Source organism: Penicillium crustosum, assembly GCF_028827405.1.
Source record: "Penicillium crustosum strain IBT 35664 chromosome Unknown utg000001l_segment0_segment0, whole genome shotgun sequence".
NCBI classification, from domain to species: Eukaryota; Fungi; Ascomycota; class Eurotiomycetes; order Eurotiales; family Aspergillaceae; genus Penicillium; species Penicillium crustosum.
Window position 1 is genome coordinate 2,254,382 of NW_026623122.1, and position 26,790 is coordinate 2,281,171.

At 48.4% G+C, this 26,790-nt stretch overlaps 8 protein-coding genes across 8 annotated transcripts; 4 read left to right on the plus strand and 4 right to left on the minus strand.

Annotated features, from left to right (window-relative positions):
* Nucleotides 1-1,272: 1,272 nt before the first annotated feature.
* On the minus strand, nt 1,273-3,482 carry N7487_000857 (uncharacterized protein; the record flags this gene model as incomplete). The annotated part of the gene is made up of 9 exons (XM_056868605.1): nt 1,273-1,504; nt 1,559-1,811; nt 1,880-2,191; nt 2,253-2,346; nt 2,404-2,666; nt 2,723-2,818; nt 2,879-3,050; nt 3,109-3,176; nt 3,230-3,482. The coding sequence occupies 9 exons, from the start codon at nt 3,480-3,482 to the stop codon at nt 1,273-1,275; spliced, it is 1,743 nt and encodes a 580-aa protein (XP_056733389.1).
* Nucleotides 3,483-5,165: 1,683 nt separating this feature from the next.
* Nucleotides 5,166-6,856, plus strand: N7487_000858 (uncharacterized protein; the record flags this gene model as incomplete). The annotated part of the gene is made up of 3 exons (XM_056868606.1): nt 5,166-5,384; nt 5,432-5,534; nt 5,586-6,856. The coding sequence occupies 3 exons, from the start codon at nt 5,166-5,168 to the stop codon at nt 6,854-6,856; spliced, it is 1,593 nt and encodes a 530-aa protein (XP_056733390.1).
* A 657-nt stretch (nt 6,857-7,513) lies between these two features.
* N7487_000859 (uncharacterized protein) lies at nt 7,514-8,851 on the plus strand (the record flags this gene model as incomplete). Its single annotated transcript, XM_056868607.1, has 1 exon — nt 7,514-8,851. The coding sequence occupies one exon, from the start codon at nt 7,514-7,516 to the stop codon at nt 8,849-8,851; it is 1,338 nt and encodes a 445-aa protein (XP_056733391.1).
* A 34-nt stretch (nt 8,852-8,885) lies between these two features.
* Nucleotides 8,886-10,307, minus strand: N7487_000860 (uncharacterized protein; the record flags this gene model as incomplete). Its single annotated transcript, XM_056868608.1, has 1 exon — nt 8,886-10,307. One exon carries the CDS (start codon nt 10,305-10,307, stop codon nt 8,886-8,888), a length of 1,422 nt encoding a protein of 473 aa, XP_056733392.1.
* Nucleotides 10,308-10,800: 493 nt separating this feature from the next.
* Nucleotides 10,801-12,236, minus strand: N7487_000861 (uncharacterized protein; the record flags this gene model as incomplete). Its single annotated transcript, XM_056868609.1, has 8 exons — nt 10,801-11,171; nt 11,234-11,341; nt 11,397-11,420; nt 11,470-11,520; nt 11,577-11,796; nt 11,863-11,915; nt 11,985-12,150; nt 12,210-12,236. The coding sequence occupies 8 exons, from the start codon at nt 12,234-12,236 to the stop codon at nt 10,801-10,803; spliced, it is 1,020 nt and encodes a 339-aa protein (XP_056733393.1).
* A 1,043-nt stretch (nt 12,237-13,279) lies between these two features.
* On the minus strand, nt 13,280-14,943 carry N7487_000862 (uncharacterized protein; the record flags this gene model as incomplete). Its single annotated transcript, XM_056868610.1, has 2 exons — nt 13,280-14,301; nt 14,358-14,943. The coding sequence occupies 2 exons, from the start codon at nt 14,941-14,943 to the stop codon at nt 13,280-13,282; spliced, it is 1,608 nt and encodes a 535-aa protein (XP_056733394.1).
* Nucleotides 14,944-21,057: 6,114 nt separating this feature from the next.
* On the plus strand, nt 21,058-24,256 carry chiA1 (class III chitinase ChiA1; the record flags this gene model as incomplete). The annotated part of the gene is made up of 2 exons (XM_056868611.1): nt 21,058-21,610; nt 21,669-24,256. 2 exons carry the CDS (start codon nt 21,058-21,060, stop codon nt 24,254-24,256), a joined length of 3,141 nt encoding a protein of 1,046 aa, XP_056733395.1.
* A 1,210-nt stretch (nt 24,257-25,466) lies between these two features.
* Nucleotides 25,467-26,654, plus strand: N7487_000864 (CaiB/BaiF CoA transferase family protein; the record flags this gene model as incomplete). Its single annotated transcript, XM_056868612.1, has 2 exons — nt 25,467-25,518; nt 25,573-26,654. 2 exons carry the CDS (start codon nt 25,467-25,469, stop codon nt 26,652-26,654), a joined length of 1,134 nt encoding a protein of 377 aa, XP_056733396.1.
* Between the last annotated feature and the right edge of the window lie 136 nt (nt 26,655-26,790).

Sequence of the window (26,790 nt, forward strand, 5' to 3'; positions counted from 1 at the left end):
ATAGCTCGGTTGATTTACACACTCCTCTCAATTTATGTTTATACCCCATCAATGATACCTAATGCAAATTGCAGATACTGAATAACTCTGGTCTCTTATCCTCCTTCCAAATTTCAATCTTATCCCACACAACCTCAGTATTTACGCACATACTCGTGAAAGGATATTATGCATAATTAACCTAATTAGGCCATTAGGCCACGCCAAGCTGCATAACATTGCTGGTATTTACAACCTTCTGTAGGTTGTAGGTTGCAATGTGAGTACAATGGGATATTCATGTATAACTGTAACAAAATGTTGGGAAACCTGATTCGACCATATGGGACCCGAGTATTAGAGTGCGTCTTAGCTATGTTTAAAACCTTTTAATGCTGTGGTGGGCGAGAGTAACAGAGGTCGTCAATAATATGTTATCTAGTGCAGAATAGAAATATATCGAGTATAAAACTGCCATGTCACAAAATATCTATTTTATTATTACATAAATTTCAAATTTTCTCCGAGATAATCCACCGTTAATTAATGGCTCTTCTTGACTTTGATGTAAACTACGCGTTTTGATTCATTGATTGCCTTTGAAGTGTTAAGGTATGGGGGTTTTCCTTCCGGAAAACAAGAGCGGGAGGAGGTACGACCGTGTATACTAGTAGCGCTCAATGCTAGATGCCTAAATTTTATGCCTGAATTAAGCCTTGTTTTAGACCGCCTTCAGGCCTCTCTATACAGTGTAACTACCCCGTACTCCGTACCGTAACCAAATCGGCATGGATTAACTAGGCGCCGTTAGCCTATAAATATGAAGCTTTTGATTCTCATACAAATGGAGGCATCTCCATGTGTATGGGATGAAAAGCTTTATTTCATTTCTGCCTCAGGCTAGCGGAACCAGTGTACGTTGCTTATTAAGGGGTCTAATAGTAGGTAACCTTGGAATCCGTGGATTTATTCATGGATGTATTGTTATTTTAGTTTTAAGTATTGGCGCTTGGTTGGGTTCATCTCTAGAAATTTTAGTACAACCCGTTTCGTTTCGGGAATGTCTTTACCTACTAGACATTCGACCCGTTCTTGCTCATTACCCACACTACTACATCGACCATTGACAAGGCTCAGTCTATCAGAAAGACAGGAGGAAAAGAAATGAGGAAAATAATTACACAAGAGGATCAAATATTTACATGTCTCCCTCTCCGCTGAATCCTATGTATTAGACAAATAACTCAACAAGCCAAGAGGCAGAACCAACCGGCACAATCTAGCAGCTCCAGATCACACATCGATGCCTTTTACCTGAACCTGAATCTCAACCGGCGACTCAATGAGACGGCCAGCCGCATCATGTGTCGCATCCCATTCTTGGATCTCGGCGACAGGGACCTTTTTAAGCCGGTTGCTCTGAACACCGTCATCTAGGCTCAGAAGTTCCTGTCGAAGTTTGTAGCCCTTCCATTTGGGAATAAGGAAGGCCCAGAAATAGTAATAGATGCCACAGGCAAGAAGACTAGGCATTGTCGTTAGTAAGAATAGACTAGTATGCCAAGTTTGGTTGACTTACATTGCAACTCCCGTCACGGCATATGTTGCATACCAAAAGCTGACATCGCCAGCATACTGGCCACCACTGGGAGGATACCAGGGCATCACAAGGAGGTAAAGCTGGATGAGAATATTAAAGATAATCACGAAATGCCAGGCCTTAAATTCGGGTTCGGGAAGGTTGGCGTTCTTTCGGCGCCAGCGAACAACGTAGATACCAACACCCATCGCAAGATTAAAGGCAGCGGAGGGGATGGTGCTTAAATCGTTGACTGTTGAGTATTAGCATTGCAAGAACGTAAGGCCAGCTTGTAACTGAGAAAAAGAAGAGAAAACGTACTGAAAGTGAAGGCGTCTCCGGCAGGGATGGCTAAGATCATCAACATGGTCAGACCCCAAATGACGAGGTACGGGCCTAAGGGTGTGCCGAAGGGCTTCGTCGAAACCCAGAAAGTCGTCCAAGGTAGAACTCCTTGTCGGCCACATTCTCTGATGCGCCGAGATATGCCAATTATCACAGCGATCATGTTACCGAATGAAGCCAAAGCAATGAGGAAGTTGAGGCCGCGAACTGCACCGCTATCGCCAAAGACCTTTCTAAAGAACAGACTTGCAATCGTCAGCTTAGAGCTTGCGATCTCATCCTTGGGAACTGTGAAAACATATGCAATTAGTGTGATGATCCTAGCATAGGATTGGCTGCCTTGACTTACCAGCAGCAAAGAATGCAACGTTTGCGAACATGTATAACACATAAACCACCGTGAGAGCAGTGGTAGCATAGATTTTGAGTGACCTGACGGGGTTCTGTCAACGGAAATGTTAGTTTCAGCTCGGTGCCACATCAACCTTGAAATGCCATACCTTGACCTCGTTGGCAACATTGAAAGCGTTATTGTAACCTCCGTAGGAGAAAGTGATACGGTATAGGGCAGTAGTAAGCCCGTATGCAGAAGCTGTAGAGCTCCCTGACCACGCGTCTTGGAAATTGGCTTTAGGGTTCTCAACTTTAGTGTTGCCACCCAAAACAACAAACCCAGTGACGATAACAAAGAGAAGGGTGCAAATCTTCACAATTCCGACAGCATTTGAGAACCAATATGCGTATTTCGTGTTGAACACCAGTACTATAGGTTGTTAGTACCTAAATTCCGAACGAAATGATGCACTGAGGGTAACTTACCCAAGGTAGCCATAGTGTAGCATGCTACGGCAGTCCCTTTAATCTGCCAGTCGGTGCCCGAGTGCCCGGAGATGGCGATGAGATAGTTGGCCATAACTGTTATGGTTTATTAATTAATGTTCTGCGACAAATAAAAAAAAGCAATCAGCCACCCACCTGTAGCATTAGCAGCTCCAAAAGAAAGAATGACACTCTGGAACGCAAAGGTGGTTGGAAAGAGCCACTTTGGATTAGGGTAAGCTTGTTCGAGGAAAACGACTTCTGAACCTGATCGACTGGGAAAGTATGCCGTAAACTCAAGGTACACAGCTCCAGATGTGAGGCAAATCTAGGACAGAGTAAGCATGATTAGTCGATGCTACTTCCCGATCATGAGAAAGACATACCAAGTAACCGAGTGTCCAATAAACAAGAGTGACACCAACCGAGCCCGTACCGGACAGGATAGATGATGCTTTGTCGTATTAGCTGGCATTTCTGCATATGCATGGGTTGTGTAGCACTAACGTGTGGAGTAGATACCAGCGCCGATCATCATTGTGATGTTCAGCAAGGTAATTGTGACGGGACCAACAGAGTATCCCAACGGCGAGTGGTGCTCAACTGGAGCGCCAGATGCGTCTTGGTACGTCGTTGTCGCATTATTGCCTCCGGTCTCGCCAATATACTTCCCGCCAACAGTTGTGACCTCCCCCGTCTGGCCTTCGACCGCAGTGCTGAGCGCAGCAGGGGTCTTGTTTGAAGATCGCCGCCAAGCCATTTCTGGCAATTGTCAAGAGCTATTAAAACAAAATAGATTTGACAAGGTTCTTCCCGAAATAACGAATCAAACAATGCAAAGTGGCGAGTGCCAATGCTCCCGTCGCTTCATATGGTGGTATATATGCTAGAGAAAGAAAACAAAAACGGCGCCGCATCGGCCATCTATATATCATGGCACCGAACTGTCTTTCTTTTGTTATCTTACTTCCGGATCTCTTGTCCAATACCATGCTCACGATTTCAGTGGGCATGCAGGAAACGTTTTGTTTGTGGAGCAAAACGATTTCAACATCGGAGGGTCGAATGTTACAACCAAAGCAGTGGGCCGACTGGGAGACCAACCATTCGCATTCTGGTCTTGAGGGGGAAGGCGTCATGTTAAGCAGAAACCCAAGGATAATTCGTCATCCGGTGTCCTAGTCTGTGTATAATATCCTTGTCAAAAGCACCTAGTATATAGCTTTTGTGCACTACAAGTGGGGAAATTATCGCGCGATGATTTGAATCTACCGAATATCTACCGAAGTCGAATGTTTCATATCAGTGAATCTGGCGGCCAAGTATAGCACAACAATTGTGTTCAATTAGAGATCCCTGTAAGTATATCTGTACTCCGTATCGATGGGAGGTTTACCCCGGTAAGATTTGCATGGCAGGATACAACAACCCCAAATGCTTGGTTGTACCATTTGTTCGGGCGAATGTCGATCTGGCACGTAATAGCTAGCTAAATGGCGAAAGCAAGAAGCGTGGCTGAAGATGGTGGCAGTGGTAGATGCGTCAAGTTGTGTTGGCTACAGCCATGCAATTTCGCGCAGTGATGGTGTTATCGGAGAACGTGGGGGCTTGTTTTGCTGTTTATCACGCCATGTGTTATTGAGATGAGTGTGAGCGAGGTCTTAAAGGGATGTTCGGGTGCCGCGGGCCCCATACGGAGCTAGGAGCCCATGGGACAACCGGTGCGGAGTATGTTGTAGTCAGTTACATCCCCTCCCACCTCTCTGTCTCCACTTCACTTTCTAGGAATTATACACGGTTCTCTCCTCTCTCCATGGAGATCATCTGTGTAGGAATCCCTAGAAAAGATCGCTGGACCCTGAGGCACTTCCTGAGGTCCCTCGCAGGGATGACTAAGCGTGGAGTTGAACGATCTCAGCTACCAAGAAAGCTGAAATTAATCTGGAACAGACTTCGAAGTCTCAGGTTTCCAATGTTGACACTCGAAATGATAAAGACTCCAAAGGTGGACAACGGACAACGGACAACGGGAGCCGGGCCGGGGGATTCCCGACCCCACACGGGCCACTTAGAGTTTGGTGCCTGAGGCAACAAATACACAATTGACCTTACTCATTCTTGTCCTCTCCTTGCTTCACATGCCCCTTAACCGTGGCTATTGCAGGTGATAATGAGTTAACGAGCATAATTGGCGACTCGTGTGTGATTTGGAGTCCTCTCAATGATAGTTAATCAGCCGCATTTCTAGTGCCAAGAAAGTGAGGGATACGTTTTTTATCCAAATTATGGCGTGATGAAATTTCTGAGTACGCCAAAGCGATAAAATAACTCACTAAGCTCATTTATTGTTCCGTTGCAAGTGCTTTGTTTTACTCATTCAAAGACCTGCATCGACCGTGCATGCCTCTTTCGATCGCCGCTAAGAAACAAGCTATACAGAGGTATGGATTTGGCCTTCAAGGTTGAGCCTACGGCCAAGGAGACTCTGCCACCTAAGAACGAGAAATCTATCGAGACAAAATATGCCGATGAAACTCTCCGCATTCTTGAGCTTCATGGAGACTCTGTTGGTCCATTGACGACTGAGAAGGAGAAAAAGCTCAGACACAAATTGTACTGGCGTATTTTTGGGCTCCTCTCCGCCATAAACCTACTGCTCTTTGTGAGCTCATTATTTTACCTTTTATTTACAATTTCTAACTTCTGTAGATTGACAAATCCACTCTGGGATATGCCGCTATTCTCGGCCTGTTCGAAGAGACCGGCATCACTAAGGCCCAATACAACAATCTAGGAACTTTCTTCTACGTCGGTACGTGACAGTCTTGTTGCTTCGAATATACGTTCCCTAATACCCCATTAGGTTACATTATTGCACAATGGCCGGGACATTATGCTATGCAAAAACTACCTTTTGGAAAATTTGTCGCCGCTCTTGTCTTCATGTGGGGTGTCATCCTACTTCTTCACTGCGTTGCCACCACATATGGCGCGCTTGTGGTTCTACGGCTGGCGCTCGGTGCTGCTGAATCTGTCGTTGTACCCGCGATGGAAGTCACAATCGGGATGTTCTTTAATCGTTACGAACAGTCGTTCCTCCAGCCCTGGCTTTGGTTGACGTCGGCAGCCGCTCCTATATGTGCCGCATTTATCTCCTACGGCTTGCTTTGGAGCCATAGTGCCATTCTACCCTGGAAACTGTTTATGATTATTACTGGATCTGTCTCGGTACTTCTTTCTGTTCTTGTTTGGTTCCAGTATCCGAGCAACCCAGCCGAGGCTAAGTTCCTATCACTGGAGGAGAAAATTCACACCATCAGACGAGTACACGAATCAAGTCAAAGCTCCATTGAACAGAAGCAGTTTAAGAAGAGCCAGTTTATAGAGACGCTGCGCGACCCCGTTTCATGGCTATTTACTTTGCAGTCCTTCACCCTCATGATGTCTAATAACCTCACCTACGGACAACAAAACCTTATCACTAAGGCCCTTGGAGTGGACAGTCTGGGCTCAACTCTTGTGGCTGCAGCAGGCGGCGGTTTTGGTGTCCTAGTTTGTATTACAGGAGCCTATGCCCTACGGTGGTGGCCTTCAAATCTTGCACTCCACGGACTCTTCTGGTGTGTCCCCGCGATTGCAGGTGGAATTGGCATGGTTGCTATCGATTGGGACCAGAAGCTAGGAATGCTTGCTTGTCTACTGCTAGCTGGTCACACATATGGTAATACCTACATTATCGCATTAGGCTGGACTACATCGTCTGCGGCCGGCTACACGAAGAAATTGACCCGAAATGTAATGTTCATGGTTGGTTATTCCATTGCAAACATTTGCTCGCCACAGATCTGGGTTCCTAAGGATGCACCTCGCTACTACGGTGCCTGGATCTCCATGATAGTGGTCAGCTGGGCTGGGACACCATTCATCCTTTTCATTATAAGGTTCTTATTGAAACGCAGGAACGATCAACGGAAGAGTTGGGCTGCATCCTTAACCAGCGAAGAGAGAAGGGCTCACGAATTTGGAGTAGTTGAGGAGCTTGATGAAAATGGGAATGTGATACGCAGAAAAGTTGAAATTGCCATGCTGGATATGACTGATATGGAGAACCCGTTCTTCATCTATCCTATCTGAATAACACGGGTGTTTGGAATTCGGCCTCATCCAACGCCAAATGTCTACGAAAGCTTTAGTTTGGAAAATATATACATACTATCATTGCCCTAACATTGGCAAAGTGCACGCTTTGCCAGATAACGTGTTATCCCAAGTAAACTTCCACTGAGATGGATCGAGACGATATGAATGGCCCAATGCATAATAGCAAGCGTAATATAGTTGCGAGCTGAATTGCAGCATAGGGAATATTCATTCAGAAATAGCGTTGAGATGATCCCACCTGCCGTTGTTTACTTGCAAACTGAGCACTTGTTTCTCGGATTTACGGTATAAATAGTCTACTCAAGATTGAATGCCAGAGATTTCTTCCTCCTTATATATCCGGCGATTAGGAAATGAAAACCCTAGAAAAGTATATGTTTGTGTGGTCTATATTTGGTTTCTAACGCTAAACAGGCAACCCACATAAAATTGGGGGCTAAAATATAAGCACTAAAATATACGATGAAAACACGCTAATATATACGCTAAAATGTACGAGCGGCTCTATTAAGTAATTGTAATAACTAACTTCGTGCTACAAGGCAGCCTATTTCTGGATATCTATGTATAAATATCGGGACAAGTATAGGATTCTAGAGGTATCATCACACTCCTCAACGATCAACCATCATGCTACTCCCATACCTCCTTACTATCGCCGCTGGGCTACTGGTTCCTGCCGGGTCCAGAAACATACCAACCCGACGAACCTCAAGTGCAACATCTACTCTCATAGCAACACAGTATGGAACTGTATTTGATGCCCCAGTCACAATCGGGAACCAGAGCTTCATGCTCCTCGTGGACACCGGCAGCAGTGACACCTACGTGATGCAAACCGGATACAAATGCGTCAACAACACCGACAACCTTGTCATACCACAAAGTGATTGCCTCTACTCAAACAAGACTTACCATAAGTCCAAGACATATCGCCCTGTAGACAACGAAATGTTCGGCGTGCAATACGGCGCAGGACTCGCGAGCGGCCACATGGCCTACGAACATGTGTCCATGAACGGTGTAACCGTCAACGCACAGAAGATCGCCATCTCAAATGCCTCCAATCCCATGGGTGATGACGTGAATAGTGGGTTACTCGGTCTAGGATACCCAGCTCTCACGTCCGCACACCCAGCAAACCACACATCCAACAGCACATATTGGCGCGATCGTCTGGTTTACAACCCATTGCTGTTCACGATGCACGAGCAGGGCCTTATCGATCCATGCTTCAGTCTTGCACTAGCACACACACCGCAGAATCAATCTACGTCTTTTGGAGGGTATTTAACGCTCGGTGGTCTTCCACCCGTTAACCACAGTTCCCACTTCTCCACAGTTCCCGTGGAGATCACAGAGAACATTCCGCTGTGGTACACATCGGGGAAAAGTGTCCGATCTTACTGGTCAACCACTGTCAACAATATCACTTACGGCTCCTCCTCGAATAACCTGACTACAAACACAACTTCGTTTCAAGCATTCGTCGACTCTGGGAACGATATCTCGTACCTTCCACCTGCAGTTGTTGAGCCTATTAACGCTCTCTTTTCGCCTCCGGCAACTTATGACTCTGACCTCGGTTTGTATGTTGTTGATTGCTCGGCCAAAGCACCGGAATTCGGTCTGTCGCTCGGTGACCAGACATTCTACCACGATGGTTCCGATCTGATCTATCAGACCGCTGAGGGAGTTTGCGTGTCTAATCTTGCTTCGTCTACAGAAGTCTCCCTAGGTGATGTCACACTGAACATTATTGGCGTTCCATTTTTGAAGAACGTCGTGGCTGTGTTTGACTTTGGGAAGAATGAGATGCGGTTCGCTAAGAAGCTGGACCCTCGGCATAGTGTCTCGGGGAATACTACTTCCACGCCTTTGGCTTCTGGTGCCCCGATGCGATGCAATAGCCAGCGTAGCACTGTGATCGGTTTATTTTTGGCCTTGGCTATTTCACTGATGGTATAAAGCCTGGAAGGGGTATGATTGTATTTACATCCGATTATTCGATCTGGCTTTGTTCAAGTTTTAACAGTTTGAATGCTTCCTCCAATCCACCATCTGTATCAACAATTCCAGAACCCACATCTTCTAGTTTGAAATCCATTTGAGGCTCTTCGCTTTGTATATCATCTTCAGAAAGCATTGCTCGAACAATAGTCACAGCAGTACGCGCATCCCAAAGTCCATCGCGAGATGTAAATAGAGACTCCTGCATTAAAGAGAGTGCAGTGCGTAAGATGCGGCGATCGCTTGTTTTTAGGCAGATGAAGTATAGCATCGCAATGATATTTGTCGAAAGGGTGAAGGCTCGATTGGAAGGAGTGTTATTTTCAAAGTTGGATCCAGATTTCGATTCAGAAGATAAAGATAATAGTGTTGATATTTGGGTAAGAGCGATATCAAATCTGCAAGTCACTTCTAGGAGGTTCTGAGAGCCATTCAGAGTGCAGATAGTATTTTCCAAGAGGACTGCGTGAAAGATGAGTGCCTGACTTCGTAGAAGAATGAGTCGTTGGCGTTGAGCGGAAGTAAAAGACTGGAAATCTTCACTTGTGCTCATGTTCTCCGAAATCTCTTCCAATTTCTGAAGTTGAGCTTCCAGCTGCAACCTTTCCCGAAGAACAATAGATGGTACTTGAGATTGAGGTAGGTACTTATATTCCACAAATTCCATTAGGTGCCATAGAGTCCAATTCTGGAGCACGGTAAGCGAGGTCTCGAGATCGGATAGGCCAGAAATCCGCTCTGGAACCGTATGCACCTCTCCCGAGACTTGTTCCGGCGACACAAGCCTGAGAATAGGTATTCTCTCAACTGAAAAAATACTTGCATGAATATCAAGCTGAGAGAAGATCGCCACCAATTGCGCATATGTCTCCTGGCCATACACAAGATACGGATAATCTGTTTGCAACCTTCGCAGGAGAGTCAGACCCTGGTCTAGATGCCACAATGCTTGTTGGATATTGCCGATCAAACACTCAAAGGTATAGAATATGAGGCTGCAAATGAGCGCAACCTCAGCTGAAGGGTCCCGGGTAAGATGTACACGAAGTTGAGAGTGCGATCTGGTAATACGCTGGATATGTTTGACTGAGACTTCGAACCGCGGTGACCTAAGAAGCATATAGTCGCGATACAGGGAGGTGAGCGCAACAATAGAATTGCGGATAACGGATTGGTCTTCACATCTCTGCAGGATGAGGTGCGTCCATAGCGTAGTATCTGAGAGTCTAGATAAGGAGCTAGCTGCTTCGCAACAGTAGTAATGAAGTAGTTCACGGTCGGCGCGACCGCCGGGTACTTTGAATGGAATATTGTACATCTTGATTTCGGGTTGGGGGTGGGAGCTTGGGGATATCCGGGGCAGCTTCGTCCAGCGGAAGTGCACTGGCCACATCTGGGACGTCGCTCGTCGCATTTTATTCGGTGGGTTCTGGCTCAGTTAGAAGCGGTGTACTGAGCGTTAGCCAATATACTCACTTGCAGGTGGCACACCCTGTTCGAACCTTGGGTGTGCTACGACGCGCTTTGATGGAAATCATGAGAAAGATGGAGGGATGAGAAGCAAAGGTGGAAGGATTGGGACAAATCTAAAAATAACCAAAGGAGCAAGCCCTGGAGGCTGAAAGTGCTGAGTGGGGGCGGAAATCAGCCACCCACATAACAGGGCAAACCATAACCATGCAACAAGACACATAAAAGTAGATGATGGTTTTTTTATGAATGAAATTATATTCTAACATTTTATTCTGGGTATACCACGAATATTCTATTGTCATAATAATACCCCAACGAAATCTTAAGGGTATGGTCATGGCCGTCTATGTGATTATATATCTTATGTCCGATGGGATGCATCATCAACAAGGTCAGCGCTTCCCAAGCTAGCCTCTTAGAAGTTCCAAGCATCCTTACGAACGATCCTCATGCACGAAATACTCAGTCCTGACTGCAATCCCCGCCCCGGTAACCGGTGCGGTATCCTTCACCAATCCATCCTCGGAGTCATTGAACGAGATGTCATCTGCGCCGCGGTCCACTTGACTTCGTGAGACGGAGACGGTGGTGTGCTGCTTACTGGCCTGGGCGCCGGTGTGCACGCCAGAGTGCGAGAGCTCGTAGCCGCGGCGGCCGCTATACGTTCCCGTACGAGAGTGTGAGCCGAATACCAGGGTGCGGAGAACGGGGAGACAGGAAGCGATGATGGCGATGGCGGTCTCAACCATGGAGACGGTGCAGGTGATCATTTGTTCGTTGCGGTGGGAGTAGATTGCCCGGATAACTGGGTACATTGTGGTTTAGTTGGAGGAAGGAGATGAAAGGGACAGAGGAGGGGAGACATACTGCTAGTGATGACTACCAGGCCACCCAGGAGGAAGACAGAGATGACACCCCACTTTTGTTTCCTGGGCATCTTGAGTCGTGCAACTTGCGCAATGGGGAGGCAAATGACTGTTTGAATGGGGTTAGACGGAGAAATTCTGATGAATTGAGCTCGGATCCTTACTGAAGACATCACTGAAGATGTTGACTGCAAAAGTTAGTTGATAGTTCAAGTAAAGCAAGAAATATAGTCTTACAGAGAATAGTGAGCCAGTAATTGACTGTGGAGGGTCCTTGGGGGCATGCCACTAAAAGAGCGTCAGTCTCTGCATCTGTGGTAGTTGGTATAGAAGCATCTTCTCACACTCAGGGTTTGTGAGCCCATCCCACTGCCGCCGGGGTGGGTAGCACTTGAAGACAATATCGAAAAATAGCACTAGCCAGGTGGCAGCCAGGAAAGCAAGTGTGAAGTTGTACACCATCTGATACCGGGTGCGATCTGCAAGGCGCTTGTAGAAGATCACCATGCTAGCCTTGATCAACCACAGCGCAGTGACGTATAATGTGGAGCCCGGGATGATCATCTAGGAGATAAACTAGGCATTAATAACAATGTAACTGTGTATACTTCCTAACGCAGGCTGTTTTACCTTCATCAGACTAATCTTCTGCTGCATGGTTGTGTTCGCCATTTCAGACATGCCTGTGCCAGCTACCGTCAGTGGACTCCTCGAAAATTTTGCTCCACCAGTTCAATACTCGAACCACCTACCCAGGTTGAACATATAATGTTGGATTGCCAGATCGCCGATTAGACACAAGGAAGCCATAATAACGAACACGTCGTCGAGGTAAATCCGCTTCAGGAGCTGCAGGCGGACCACAAGGCGACAAACCAGGAATATGCATGCCGCCACTGTGCAGACATACCAGGCCACCTGCACAACGGAAACCCATTTAGCAAGGTAGTGGGGAATTTGAAGGGAAGATATCATACCACTTGCCCTAGATCTGGGCGCGCCATGTTGACTTGCTTGCTATCTCAGTCACAAACCGCAGAGAGAGGGAAAAGGCAAGACTCGGAGCATGAAAATAATGAGCCAGCTATCTATTATTATAAAATTATCTACAAGACATTAGCCACTCTCCAAATCAAGAGAGTGCAGTGAAACACTTTTACCAGGGCCCACTGCTTTAGGAGGGCCCTAGCACACATTATCGAACAGGTTAAACTTAGATTGAAGCACTCTGACTCGTTGTGTCATCCACCTCGTATGGGATGGATGGTATCTTTCTTGGTAAAATAACATCTGTGCTTTGAATATGGGGCAAACGTCGATAATTACTGTATTAGACGGGAATTTTACATCGGTCCCAACTGATTCCAAGCCTATGGCCCCACCAAGTGTTCCATGGATCGGTGTTGCAACCATAGGAGCTTTCTAGACGCTAAATCTTTCCGAACCTTGGGAATGTTCTAATGTTCCAAGATTTCACTGATTTCCAGAATTGGGTGGCTCGGATAGATTCCAAGTTTACCACATTTAGGTAGTTGTTATCGTACTATGTAATCTCAAGCGAAAGTTCGTGCGTTTGGAGATTCCCCATTCGGCAGTTATATGCTTTAATTTATTCGAAGCCGGTGCTCCGCAACTAGCAACATTACGCGATATACATTAGTAAACAATCAATAATACAATAACTGGGGTGGAAAAAAAAATTATTCTTCTAAATCTATAATAGGAAAAGGAGAGAACGTGGGAGTCGCGATCCAGATCATTTTTAGTAGTGCCACTTCTGCGCTCTGTCGGAACTTTAAAAGAAAAGCCGGGTGCTCCGGGAGAAGGATTTGATTTGCCGCTCATTTCACGCCACTGTGGGGGCCGATGTAGTTGCAATACTGTTTGCAGGATTTTAGCCTTGGGGGGCGTTACCGAACCGTGGTAGTACCTGCATTAGGCTCATTCTGTGATGGTTCACGATTCGATTGAAATTAGGTGAATAATTCTAGATCTAATTTTTTTTATACAGAACAAGGCAAGGCCACAATGATTTCTCACACACACTCTAGGCCAGCAACACAGGGTTGAGCACCACTGGGTACTTAGGATAGTTGGGCTTGTAGACCTTCTGGCAGCGGGCGTTGTACACGCCAGTCGTGCTCGTCACAATCTCCTCCTCATGCCCAGACACACCCAAGCGCGCCAAGGGACCATTAACAGGCTGTGCCTTATCCCAGCCAGGCCCAGCGGTGGGGTTCTTAACGAACTCGACGAAACGCGCGTTTAGGTAGTCCGCCAGCTGTTGCTCCGCATCGGTCACGCCGTCTAGAAGCGAGAAGCACTCATTGCCACCGTGGAAGAAGGGCACCTCGCTGCCGTGTGAGGGCCCGAGATTGGGGATCGGCAGCACGTTCGAGTAGTTGCCAAACCAGCGGTAGATCCAGGTGGGTTGCTTGGCGGCGCGCAGGTCCAGCAGGGCGTCAGTCGCGCAGAGGAAGCGCGCGTCGCCGTAAGAGGCACCGCTCATCAGGGAGACAGAGGCATAGTCGGCTTCGTCGTAGGCGGCCAGGAGCTGTTCCGCGGGCACGAAGGCAATGTCAGCATCAAAAGTGCCGATCCAGGACGAGAAGTTAGTGTTCTCGCTGGCGTAGACGTAGCCGAAGATCTCGCCCTCCTGGTCGGAGTTGCCGACGATCAGCGGGACTGATGTTGGGTAGTTACCCTTGGCGAAGCGGTCGGTGTAGTTGGAGAAGCGGGTAATCTCGTCCACTACCGGAGAGAACCAGGTGTTCGAGGTCGAGTTGAAGTAGGTCGTCTGGAAGGCGTAAGTATCTGCTGCACGCAGGCAGTCCAGAGTGTAGTTTTCAGCTGTGCAGGCAAGAGTCACGCCGGCATCCAGCATGTCCTGAACCACCTGCTTTAGTGCGACACCGACAGGTGCAATGGCCGGACCAGATTGGGCATTGGCAGACATCTCAATCGCGCCGGCCAGGAAGGTATCAGGGTGATTCCAGAGATAGTGATCAACGTGGACTCCACCGGATGAATGGCCACCCAGCACAATGCGAGACTTATCACCACCGAAGGCTAATGACGACGTTAGTAAAAGGCCAAAAGGTGGTTTAAGAGAAAGCGGAACCTACCCTCAATGTTCTTGTAAATCCACTCCATGGCCAGCTCCACGTCCAGGATTCCAAAGTTCTGGGACTCCCCCTGCAGCTCAGGGGCATTGGGCGAGGCATAGATGCTCTCGCGGTAATTAAAGTTGACGTAGATAACATCATTACGGGCAAAGTTAAAACCTTGCCATTGGGCATTGCTGCTACCGCCGGTGACCATGGCACCGCCGTAAATATAGACGAATACAGGCAGTTTGGAACCATTGCCCGGTGTCCAAATGTTGAGGTTGAGGCAATCCTCGCTCTGGTCGGTGATGGAAGTGCCAGACATCACCTGGGCACAGGATGGTCCATAGGCAGTGGCCTCGAACTTACCATTGGGGAACGAGGTGATGGGCTTGGGGGCCTTCCAGCGGTTCTCGCCAGCGGTGGTCTCGGCAAAGGGGATGCCTAGATAGACGGAAGTGTCATTCTGGTCAAAGCCCTTGACGAGACCCTGCTCGACTCTGACGCTGGGAGCAGTAGTCTGGGATCGACATACATGGGCCTCTGCAACCAAAGCCATAGCCGTGGCCGTGGCCGTCAGGCTCAACGTGCGGAAGAAACCCATAATCGCGAAGAAGGCCGGAGGGTGAAAAAGATGATTGCTGAAGGTAACGGTGGGAAACGCGCACTTAAGCAGCGGGAAATCCGGGAGCGTACGTCTGTGGAACCATGCCGAGATTGTTCTTGACCTAAATGGGGATCAGTTTGTCTTGGATGAGTCGTCCAATCATGTCAAACCCTGTGGAGTGCAACCACGTGCCAACCATGTGGCGCACTGAATGGGCTATTGATTTCTTGTGTTAGCTCGACCCACTATCGCGAGCATTATAGCGATTAATATATCTTGGACGGAACCTTGGAAGCCAATAATCCACATGCAGAAGAGTTTGAATCCTTCCAGAAGTCTTATCTCGCATTGAGCTTATATAATTTGACCGCTAGAAGCGATTCATAGAGTGTCTAAGAACCAGGACCGTTAGGGTCTCACTCGCAATGCTGAATGGGATCTAAAACGGGCCATCAATACTCCGTATTAGGAGTGCAATTAGAACGGGCAGTAAGTGCAGGCAACAGCAGGAAGAGATAACGTATTTCACTACCGAGTGGGTCCGCCGCAAAACACATGGCGATAAATTACTACTTGATATCTTAATAACGGTACTCGTAGTCTATATGGGGTTGCTTATCGTTCAATGCCTTTTAGGTCATATCTAGCTCCTGTAGGGGATTTGGAAAAAAATTTATGACTTTGTAATTGCAATATATATACAGTGGCCCCGACTACGCAAAATTGCTTCACACCGCTTGAAGGCTCTACCGTCTACCAACCGCCTACAAAGTTATGCCATCAGGCGCCTAAAATTTCTGAAGCACCGGTTGAAAATCAACTCTGGAGTTTTGAGATTAGTTTTCTTCGGCAGGGTAAATTTCGGTGAGATGAGCACTCTAATGCACGGCCCAACAAGCCAAAAGGGGTAAAGGCGAATGGGAAAGGCCGAGGAGGCCAATGGCGCCACATGGCGAATCTCGGGCGGATAATTTAAGCGGCGGAGCCATTTGGAATCATAGAACATACGGTGGCCAAATTGTGGAGGATTTTGCGTACAACACAGTCACTGGATTTCTGGCTTTGAACAAGTAATTATCAATCCCATGATGATATAGATTTTCGAATTTCTTAAATTGATATATTATACAGGGTTAAAATTCCTTATCAGTAGCTATTGAGGGGCAAAGAAAACCAAGTGGTTGTTCAGATATAAGTTTGGAAAATATCGTATTTACTACTTTGTATGAGTTTTACGGTGGATCACTCGGCAGTGAATTAATATTACGTTAAGATGTCGAATGCCATAGGGCAATGGTAGAAAACCCGGAAAATCATAGGACCGCCAATTGGCGCATATTGAGATTAGTCAGATTGTCGAGTGAACTTCCAAGCCCTAGAGGTTCTCCTTTGTGTCATTTTAGCTCGTCTTACATATCATTGGTATATACAATACATTATTGTATATTGAGATCTCCGTCGTAAATAATATAGGGTAAAGATACCGTTTAAAGACAGGAATGATGTTGATAAACGGCCAAAGGCGACAGTGAAAGAATGCCAAAGAATGCCCCAAAACAAAGGGATAGCTTAAAAGGGGTTACAAATCGTAGGCTTGCGAGATGCTGATCTTATGAGTTGACGCTGCGAGAAACACCAATTGACGTGTTGGTGTTGTCTTTCCTCGAGTCTTTCCCCTTTCTGTCGCTGTTTTGGGGTTTGGTTTACTAAGCTTATCTAGTGTTCCGCAAAGCCCAACCAGCAGTGGGCTAGGTATGTCGCTTATCCTGGTATATCGCCCTAATCTCTCTCCCTCCCCCTATATTCGCTGTTACCCTGCTTTAGTGTCGCCTGCTCGTCAATACCTTTTGGACTTTCTTCGCTCTGGCCATTCGTTCTTTTCCTGTTTCCCTATATTGCATTCTCCCACTGCCTGTCCTGTCACATATATCAATCTGTGCTTTCCCAGACATTTTATCATCATAAATCATACTTTATGTGGGTTGAAAGGCTTGTCTGATTTCTGTTTATATATCACTAATTCTATAGTGTAGTAAACCGGAATACTTTTCAATCTCCAACCTCGCGTATAGGTATTATAACGACCTACCTAGCTTATGCAACTTCATTCTGTTTAATACATATGCCGCCCGCATGGGATCCCCTCATACACACACTGTGCTATGCTGCTGCTGTCACGACCTACATTGTCGCCTGTATATAAAATAAGACTAGCCTGCCGCCAGAAAACCCACCGACAAAGACTCTATCGTCGTTTTGTTGCTACTAGTGAGGTATTAACGTCCCTTACCACTATACAATATCTGCTATTTTCGACAACTTTGCCCTCGCCTACGCAACGTATGCTCTGCTCAAGTTATGCCCGATCCTGGCAGTCTTCCCGGTATAAAACATCTTACTACTATTGCTATTAGAAATGGAATCATCACCAGCCTGCCAATGGGCCGGAAAGGCTCTCTTGCACGCAGCTCGGTGATGGCTCGTAAGACGGCCTTTCTGCTCCCAATATATTTCACCCGCCTAGGTTACACACGGGCAAAGAATCCTTAAATTATAGCCAACCCACGGTGCTTTGCACTGGGGCATTAATATTTTGTGCAATAAATATGATCTGATATAGTTGCTTCCTAATACAGAGAAGAGACTTCAACCGTAGTGAAAGCATTTGTGTGGAGTTTTCCTGGTAAATTTATTTTACCCATTAGTCTACACTATATGGATGATGATAATCCTTCGCTTCTTTCTCTGAGTAGTGTTGTCGATCACAGCAGCCGGCCTAAACGATCCTAGAGTCTATGCTCTTCCTACCATAGACTGCTCGGTCGAGCGGCCATCCCTAAGTTATCCCTGAAAAATCTGGTCAATAGTACTCTATGCCAGAACTACCCTTCTGTCCCAGAGGATTTCACCTCGACTGAATACTATGCTATCGCAAGATATCACCCGTGAGGACTCACTGTGAAGTTGCGTTTAGGCGGCCGCCTGTCCTAATCAGCTACCGCGCGCCGCGAGGTGATTTTACTATCGTCCTCTACGACCTATTCCTGCTACTTCACATACTACCAAATTACGGAACTAAGGTTGGAAAACATAGTTAAAGCTTTCAGGTTGGGGAATCGCCCCCTACTAGAGGGGCCTAAGGCTATATCTACTTATTCAGAAACACGGTTCTATCGGCTGCACAATATCTCGTTCGATGTAATCGCTTATATCATGGATTAACAATTAATCAGCTAATGACGGATAACTCAAGCGATGAATTCATCTACCTCGAGCTATGAGTTAATATTATCCGACTTGACAAGTTATACGACTATGAACGTGAAGGATATACTGTCGACCTGGCGCACGATAATTACAAGGATGAGCTCTAGGCAACATAAGACGAAGCACTGTTGGGTGAAACCTTCAAATCACCCAATAACGGTAGACACTTCTGAATTAGCTCTGTTTGTATTAACATTAACAGAGAACGCTAGAACACTTACTCAATGTGGTCATCAGCAGATCGCGCCCATGTGAATAATGTGACATAGAAAGTTCCGACGCGGTATACAGACGTTCCATTGCCGGTCAACAGATTCCAGTAATTTCTTATACAAGCCGTGCTCAGGTTGCATCAATGGATCATCGGTTAGATATATGTTAATTTGCTCTTGCCTTCTTCACCTTGTTCCGAAGGGGATCGGAGGGCAAGCGTGCGATCCCGGTGTCGCTGAGTTAGTTCTCTTGGTGAGCGGGCTTTAAGTATCACAGCAGAAGGTGAACTGATTCTGCGCAGTATTCTTTCGCGTCTGCTAACAATTGTTGGCTCAGTTACCATGAGGCTTTCATATATTTGGTATTTGATACCTTGAGGTCGTTATTAGGTGACGTGTTGCTGGTTAAACGGCGATATTTCCTGCCGCCCATGACATCGTCTCCCTAACTGTGGAGCATTGTCGCTGCCCAGAGGGTTGATGAGTCTATCATTCGGCGCCTTTAGAAACACATTGTAACCGCTGGCATGCATGTTGATGGATCCTTCTCACAAAAGCCGAGGATGCATTCTGGTATTCGAGGGTTAATCATTTTCATTTGGGATGTAATACCCGCCTTTTTAAATCACCATGAACCCTCGGACATGTGCATAGGAAACTCCTAGATATGTTGGACTGAAAGGGTTGGAGAATGGAGAATGAGAACAACGAGAAAGAAGGAGAGGGAGAGGGAGAGGAGGAGAGAAGGCAGGTATGTTGTAGGGGCTCGATCAGATCGGTCGGAAATGAAGGAAATTTGACTTCGGCTACAGAGAGTCATTCTTGGCGTCATTTCGTTCGCCGGTGGAAACGGAGGGAGTAAGCGTTGAAGTAGGGAAGAACCCTACATATGTAGGCATCTTGACACCTGCCCAGGTGGGCAAGGGCTGGATGATGACTAATAGTGTGGGTGCGCCTGGGCAGTTAGGCAAAATAGTGGTAGTATATGTTGTAGGGAGGCGATCAGGGTGGAGGGTCACTCCTCAATGTTAAAGGAAAGGCGGCCGTTTCTGGCCTCCATTTTCACCGGTGCCCTGACTCTATTTGTAAATTGCGCACATCCAAGATTGGCTAGCGCTTCAATAATGAGGAATCAGGCAGGATGATGAGTGGCGTTATTGTCGCCTAAACGTGCCCTGAGAGCGGGCATATCTCCGAAGCACACATGGGTACCTTGCATAAACCGGGAAATAAAAAGGAAAATATAACGTGGAAGTTTTGGGGGCCGTGGGTTAGAACGTGTCCAACGCACTCTGTACCCTACACAGGGTTACATCTCAAGACCAGTTTAGGTCAAAACAAAACCAAGAGGGACTAGAGGCGATCAATTCGAAATGAAGTGAGACATCAATTTTAAAGTGCCGTAAGTGCTATGATTGCTGTGATTGCTGTAAACAAATGGAAATGGTGATCCGGCTTCTTTCCGGATCGACACTTATGATTGGTGTACCTGGAAGGGGTCTGACCCACTCTATTGGCCCTGGAGGGCTTAGCGTAGGCTTATTAAGTTTTAGCCTCCGGTCTTGAACTCCTTGATTTGGGAGACCTCAAACCATATCCTTCTACCCTGTAACCCGTGGACACTCACTTATACACTCTAGCTCTTCGAGTTATTTATACAAACACTTGTCAAACGAATGTTCTTTCCTTCCATCCTCCTACCTTCCTGCATCAATATGCAATATGTTATCCAACACACTCGGATTTAGCCGATATACAATGGCCGGTGGGCCCCGAGGTATCCGTGCTCTTGTGCCTAAGCGATAGGCTATGATTGGATTTTGTACATCGAGCTAACTCCTTCTACTCCAGTCATGACCCTGTTTGAATGCGGCTAGAGTCCGTTAGGGTCTTTTAGCTTCTTTTATGCGGCTCTTGCAATTTTACTGCACCGAGATAGGCCGAAATAGGCACCGGGCCAGCACATACCCCTCTCCAAACAACGCCTATTATGCCTGATGGCTTACTCTTTTCTTACTCGGATGTGACTCTTTTACGCCACTGGCTGCGTGCCCGTATTATGCCTGCGTCTGGCCTGTCACCAGTCGAAAGTGGAAAAGCCGGTCCATGAGACTTTCAAGTTGAGTTGCCATGAAGTCAGCATCATCACTGCTGTGAAAATAGATCCGGTTCGCCCCCGGGTCTAGTGTTCACACTATTCAGATTTGAATCCACCTTGTAACTCTGTGTTGGGTTGCCCTGCACCGGTGGAGTGCGTTCGGAGTGGCACTGACCTATGAGTCGTGGAATCATCCGGATATCATGCACTCTCATTTCCACGCTTTGATAGCTCTGTTCTCCTTTTTGATTAGTGCGCACTATGTCGGAGGTCGGCATCTACTCCAGGGGGCGGAGATGGACAGCCCCCAGATGGCGCTCGATGTATTTCAGTCTCTTTTCCCCCGGAGAGTTGTTCTATTTTCTTTCGACCATCAACACTCTCATTTTGAGCTCTCTGGGAAAAATTCCCAAGCAGATATTTGTCTGCGTCCTCTCGTTGTTCGCGAGCTAACCTGCCATTCCTTTTATTGGTTAACCAGCGATTTGTGTTGCATCTAATTATTGCATCTAATTACTACATTCATTTCTAGCCATGATGTTTAAGTCTCTTGCCGCTGTGTCGGCCCTGTCACTCTTTGCATCGTCTGCTATTGCCGTCGATGCTAGTCTGAAGAATAATGTTGCTGTCTATTATGGACAAGGCTATGACCAGCCCCGGCTCAAGCATTTCTGTGAACAGACCACTTCGGACATCATCAACATCGGGTTCATCAATCAGTTCCCTCAACATGTGGGTGACTTCCCTGGTTCCAACTTTGCCAATCAGTGTGATGGCGCCTTCTTCCCCGGCACCGAACTGCTTAGTGGCTGCCACCAGATCTGGCAGGATATCCCCAGCTGCAAGGCTGCTGGCAAGACAGTCCTGCTGTCCATCGGCGGTGGTAGTGCCACAACCCAGTCTCTGCCAGACGATGCCACTGGTGAATGGTTTGCGGATTTCCTGTGGTACTCCTTCGGTCCTTACAATTCAGCGGTTTCTTCATTGGGTTGGACCGAGACCATGCTTGGCCAACTTTACCCTCGCCCATTCCTCACTTCTTCAGTCGATGGATTCGATTTTGATATCGAGTACAACGGAGGAGTTGGTATGTTCAACTAACTCTCTAAATTCCTGACCGGACTCTCTCTAACACCCCCATACAGGATACGCCGCCATGATCAATCGTCTGCGCGAGCATTACGCCACGAGCACCGAACAAACCTACTACATCTCGGGTGCTCCCCAGTGCCCCATCCCTGATGCTCAGCTCAGCGACGCTATTGCCAACTCGTACTTTGATTTCCTCTGGGTTCAGTTTTACAACACTCAGGGTTGCTCTGCTGCGGACTACGTCCACGGCACGGGCAAGTTCAACTTCGATGAGTGGGTCGGTGTCATCGAGAAGAGCGCCAACCCCAATACTAAGCTCTTCATCGGTCTTCCCGCTTCCGAGGATGCCGCTAACACTGGATTCTACCTGACTCCCGACGAGGTGAAGCCCCTTGTCAAGACTTACATGGACAAGCACCCCAAGCACTTCGGTGGTGTTATGCTGTGGGAGGCCACCGCCGGTGACAACAATGTCATCGATGGAGAAACTTACACTGAGCACATCAAGGAGATCTTGTATGATTGCGCTCCTCTCCCTGTCACATCTACGACCGTTACCCCAACCCATTCCTCAACTGTGCCTCCTGTTTCGTCTTCGACTGTCCCGCCTTCCACCACTTCCACCACGGTCGCTTCGTCCACCTCGGTCGCCTCTTCTAGCTCCGTTGCTTCGTCCAGCTCCGTTGCTTCGTCCAGCTCCGTTGCTTCGTCCAGCTCCGTTGCTTCGTCCAGCTCCGTTGCTTCGTCCAGCTCCGTTGCTTCGTCCAGCTCCGTTGCTTCGTCCAGCTCCGTTGCTTCGTCCAGCTCCGTTGCTTCGTCCAGCTCCGTTGCTTCGTCCAGCTCCGTTGCTTCGTCCAGCTCCGTTGCTTCGTCCAGCTCCGTTGCTTCGTCCAGCTCCGTTGCTTCGTCCAGCTCCGTTGCTTCGTCCAGCTCCGTTGCTTCGTCCAGCTCCGTTGCTTCTTCCAGCTCCGTTGCTTCTTCCAGCTCCGTTGCTTCGTCCACCTCAGTCGCCTCTTCTAGCTCCGTTGCTTCTTCCAGCTCCGCCGCTTCGTCCACCTCGGTCGCCTCTTCTAGCTCCGTTGCTTCGTCCAGCTCCGTTGCTTCGTCCACCTCGGTCGCCTCTTCTAGCTCCGTTGCTTCTTCCAGCTCCGTTGCTTCGTCCACCTCGGTCGCCTCTTCTAGCTCCTCTGCTTCTTCTAGCTCTGTTGCTTCGTCCACCTCCGTTGCCTCTTCCAGCGTCCCTATCAGCTCTGTGACTCCTAGTCCTTCTGCTTCATCTGGACACCCTTCCGCCACTGAAAAGCCCACCCACAGCTCGCATGGCCACGGACACGGACATGGACATGGACATGGACATGGCTCTCACACACACACCCATGCCCACACACACACTGCTTCAAGCTCGACTCCCCTCCCCTCGGACCACTCTTCTAGTACCACCCCTGCCTCTTCTGCGACCGAGTCTGGCGCCTCTTCCACTAGCGAAGGTGCCATCCCGACCGGTGTCCCGTCTTCCAGCGATGATACTACTGGAAGCTCTAAGCCTACCGGCGTCGAGACTACAGGCGGCTCTAAGCCTACTGGCGACAACACCACTGGAGGATCTAAGCCTACTGGCGACAACACCACTGGAGGATCTAAGCCTACCGGCGTCGAAACCACAGGCGGCTCTAAGCCTACTGGCGACAATACCACCGGAGGATCTAAGCCTACCGGCGACAACACTACCGGAGGCTCCAAGCCTACTGGCAGTGAGACCACCACGGCGCCCGCTGGTATCACCGCCACCCCCTCCGTCTCTGGCTCGCCTTCCTCTTTGGCTCCGGGTACCACCACAACTATCATCGTGACCTCCTACGTTGATATTTGCCCAACTGGCTTCACCACCATCACCACCACCATTACCAAGACCTGGTGCCCTGGTAACTCCCCCGCTACTGCCACCGCCACTGGCACCGCCGAGATCACTGCCCCTACTTCCGGCCCTGCCACTCCCACTGCCGACATCCCAGAAGGCTGGACTACTACCGTCACTGTCTGCACCCACTGCGCTGCTACCCCTACTACTGTGACCCTCACCAAGCCCGTCGCCACTGCTACCACTACCACTGAGGCTGTGTCGCAGCCCACTGCCCCTTCGGTACCTGAGGGATACACCACCACTGAGACTTTCTGCAAGCACTGTGGTCCTACTGGTAGCACCGTAACCCTCACCATCCCGGCACCCACCGCTACTGTCATTATTCCTGGTGCTGGCTCTGGCTCTGGCCCTGGCTCTTCTGGAAACGGCTCTGGCTCTGGCGCTGGCTCCGGATCCAACCCCGGATCTGTCTCCACCGGCGAGGCTACAGTGCCTGGTGTCGCCCCCGTGGTCCCATCTCCTTCCTCCAAGCCTATTCCTAGCAATGGAGCCGGAGGCTTCCACGCCGGCAGACCGTCGTCCAGCATTGTATTCCACCCCTCACCCTCGCGCACTGCCGTGCCCACCGTCGCAACCACTGCTACGGGCACAACCACAGAGCCCACCGGCAACCCCGTGGGCGTGTCCCCGGTCTACACCGGTGCGGCCTCGCGTGCCAACGTGACCGGCTTCTTCGGTGGCGTCCTCGCCGTCGCTATTTCCATGTTCATGATGCTGTGAAGCTGCCCATTTGCCTGGACAGCATGATCTCATCATCTACGCGATATGATTGATCTCACGATGCTGATCTCAAGAAGAACTGGTACTTTCTAGCGACTGGTTCCTTTTTTTTTCGTTACGATATTGTCTTTATTATATATTCTCTTTTATCTGATCTCCAGTCTCTGGGGTGATTCAATACCTCTTGGCCTCTTTTTGTGATTTACTCTGGCCAGTAGTGGCGAGACCCCTGCATCTTCGAATTGAAGCTTTGCGAGCGGTCGAGTCCGTTTGTTCTCAATCTCCTAATGATATCCATTTCAAGATGTCGCTGTCGAGTATGACCTCTTTTTCATTTATTTTTGCTTGTTTTACTATTTACAATAGGCAGAGATGCTCTTTGTATAAAAATACCATATTACCTTATATTTTTCTATACCTTCGAACCCTCTACTAATCCCCTATTTGTACGGGCGACTAAATCCTGGGCACAGCATTCTCATTTGATGATAATGTGTCAAATTCGTACCATATGTGAAATCTAAGTGCATTTGGTTGTTATCAATTCTTCATGTGATGAAGTGGATAAAGCGACAGCCATGTGAATTTCTATAACACTCTAGACGCACTCTTCTAACTATGAATGATAGTTGGAGTCGGCAGTTTCTTCCCCCGACTCACCCTCATTTCCTCTATCGAGGATCAGGATGGCAGAATAACCAGTAGGCACGGCGAGTACAAGATCAACGCCTACCTCGGTTAGAGCTGTAGACGTCCGAGCGCCCCGCCATCAGAGAAGTGATGTAGCCGGTCAAGAATGAGCAGCTCGATAGCGACGCGTATAGAGGCTTCTGAGTTGTCTATTGTATGATAGTGGGGCCTTCGAAGCCGTTGGATAACAATGTCAATCCTAAGAGAGAGGGTAACTCGCTCAGGGAACATGACCGACACCTTGCCGATCCCAATTGTGTCCCTGCATCTTCGGAAGGCGCGTTTGTCGAAGCTCAAATAGGATGGACGACTATGTAGGCTATCAAATTAAAGATGTTTTTATATATATTTCTTTCCCTGATATTATATACATAATACATAGTAAAGTGGATGGTTGTTCGGCGTGCCACGGTGCAACGATTTCCCCGCATTTTGATATCGGACCTCGGATGCGGAGAAAGTATTTAACAGCCCGGGAGGTACCCCATTGAACTTCACTTATCTCCATACAATATACAAAATGTCACCATTGAAAGGAATCAAAGTAATTGAGCTAGCAGGCCTAGCTCCAGGTATGCAATTGACCCCCAAAAAACACAACAATCACAATTAACAACCATCCCTAGGCCCATTCGCAGGCCTCCTCCTAGCCGACTATGGCGCCTCAGTCCTCCGCATAGACCGACCCAACTCCATAAGCGGCGATCAATTAACCCGCAACAAAACCTCTATAACCCTCGACCTACGCTCCCAGGCTTCCCTAAACATCCTCCTCCGCCTCCTCACAACAGCCGACATCCTAATCGACCCCTTCCGCCCCGGCGTCCTCGAACGCCTCGGCCTCTCCCCAACAGAAGTCCTCCTAAAACACAACCCCCGTCTAATTGTCGCCCGAATGACCGGTTTCCGCCGCGACGGGAAATACAAAGACATGGCCGGCCACGACATTAACTACCTCGCCGTCTCAGGCGTTCTGTCCATGCTCGGCCGCGCAGCAGAAAAGCCTCACGCCCCAGGTAACATCCTCGGCGATTTCGCCGGCGGCGGTGCCGTCTGTTTCCAGGGAATCCTGCTCGCGCTTATCTCCCGCTCCCATACGGGACGCGGCCAGGTCGTCGAGGCGAATATGGTTGATGGCTCGGCGTATCTTGCTACGTTCCCACGGCTCGGGAGGAAGACTCCTTCGTGGGCGGAGCCGCGTGGAGAGAACCTTCTCGATGGGGGGTGTCCGTATTATGATACGTATGAGACTAAGGATGCTGGGCGGTATTTTGCGGTTGGGGCTTTGGAGCCGCAGTTTTATGCCGCGTTGGTGCGAGGGCTCGGGTTTGAGATTGGGGAGCTGCCGAAGAGGGAGGATCGGAAGCATTGGCCGGCTTTGAGGGAGATCTTTACGAGGAGGTTTAAAGAGAAGACGCGCGCGGAGTGGGAGGCTGTTTTTAATGGCACAGACGCTTGTGCTACGCCTGTTTTGGAGCAGCGCGAGCTTGAAGAGGATGGGTATGAGCAGCGGCCTGTGGTACATCTGGTTAGTACGCCTGCGGCACCGATTCTGGCGGACAAGGGTGGGTGGACCGGTGGTGGGATGTTGCCTGGGGAGGGGGGTGTTGATACGCTTAGAGAGTGGGTTGGGTGGGAGCATGGTAAGGATTTCGAGGTTAGGGAGGATGGGGCTTTTGTGGTTGTGAATGGGAAGTCAAAGATTTGAGGTCTTTGGTATGTCGATGCATGGAAAGCCTTTATATTCTACCTGTTCTACAAGTCAGATGTATATGTTCAAAATGGTTTATACTATGTAACAGACTCTAACGAGGCAGGTATCTATCATTACAAAGAAACACTTC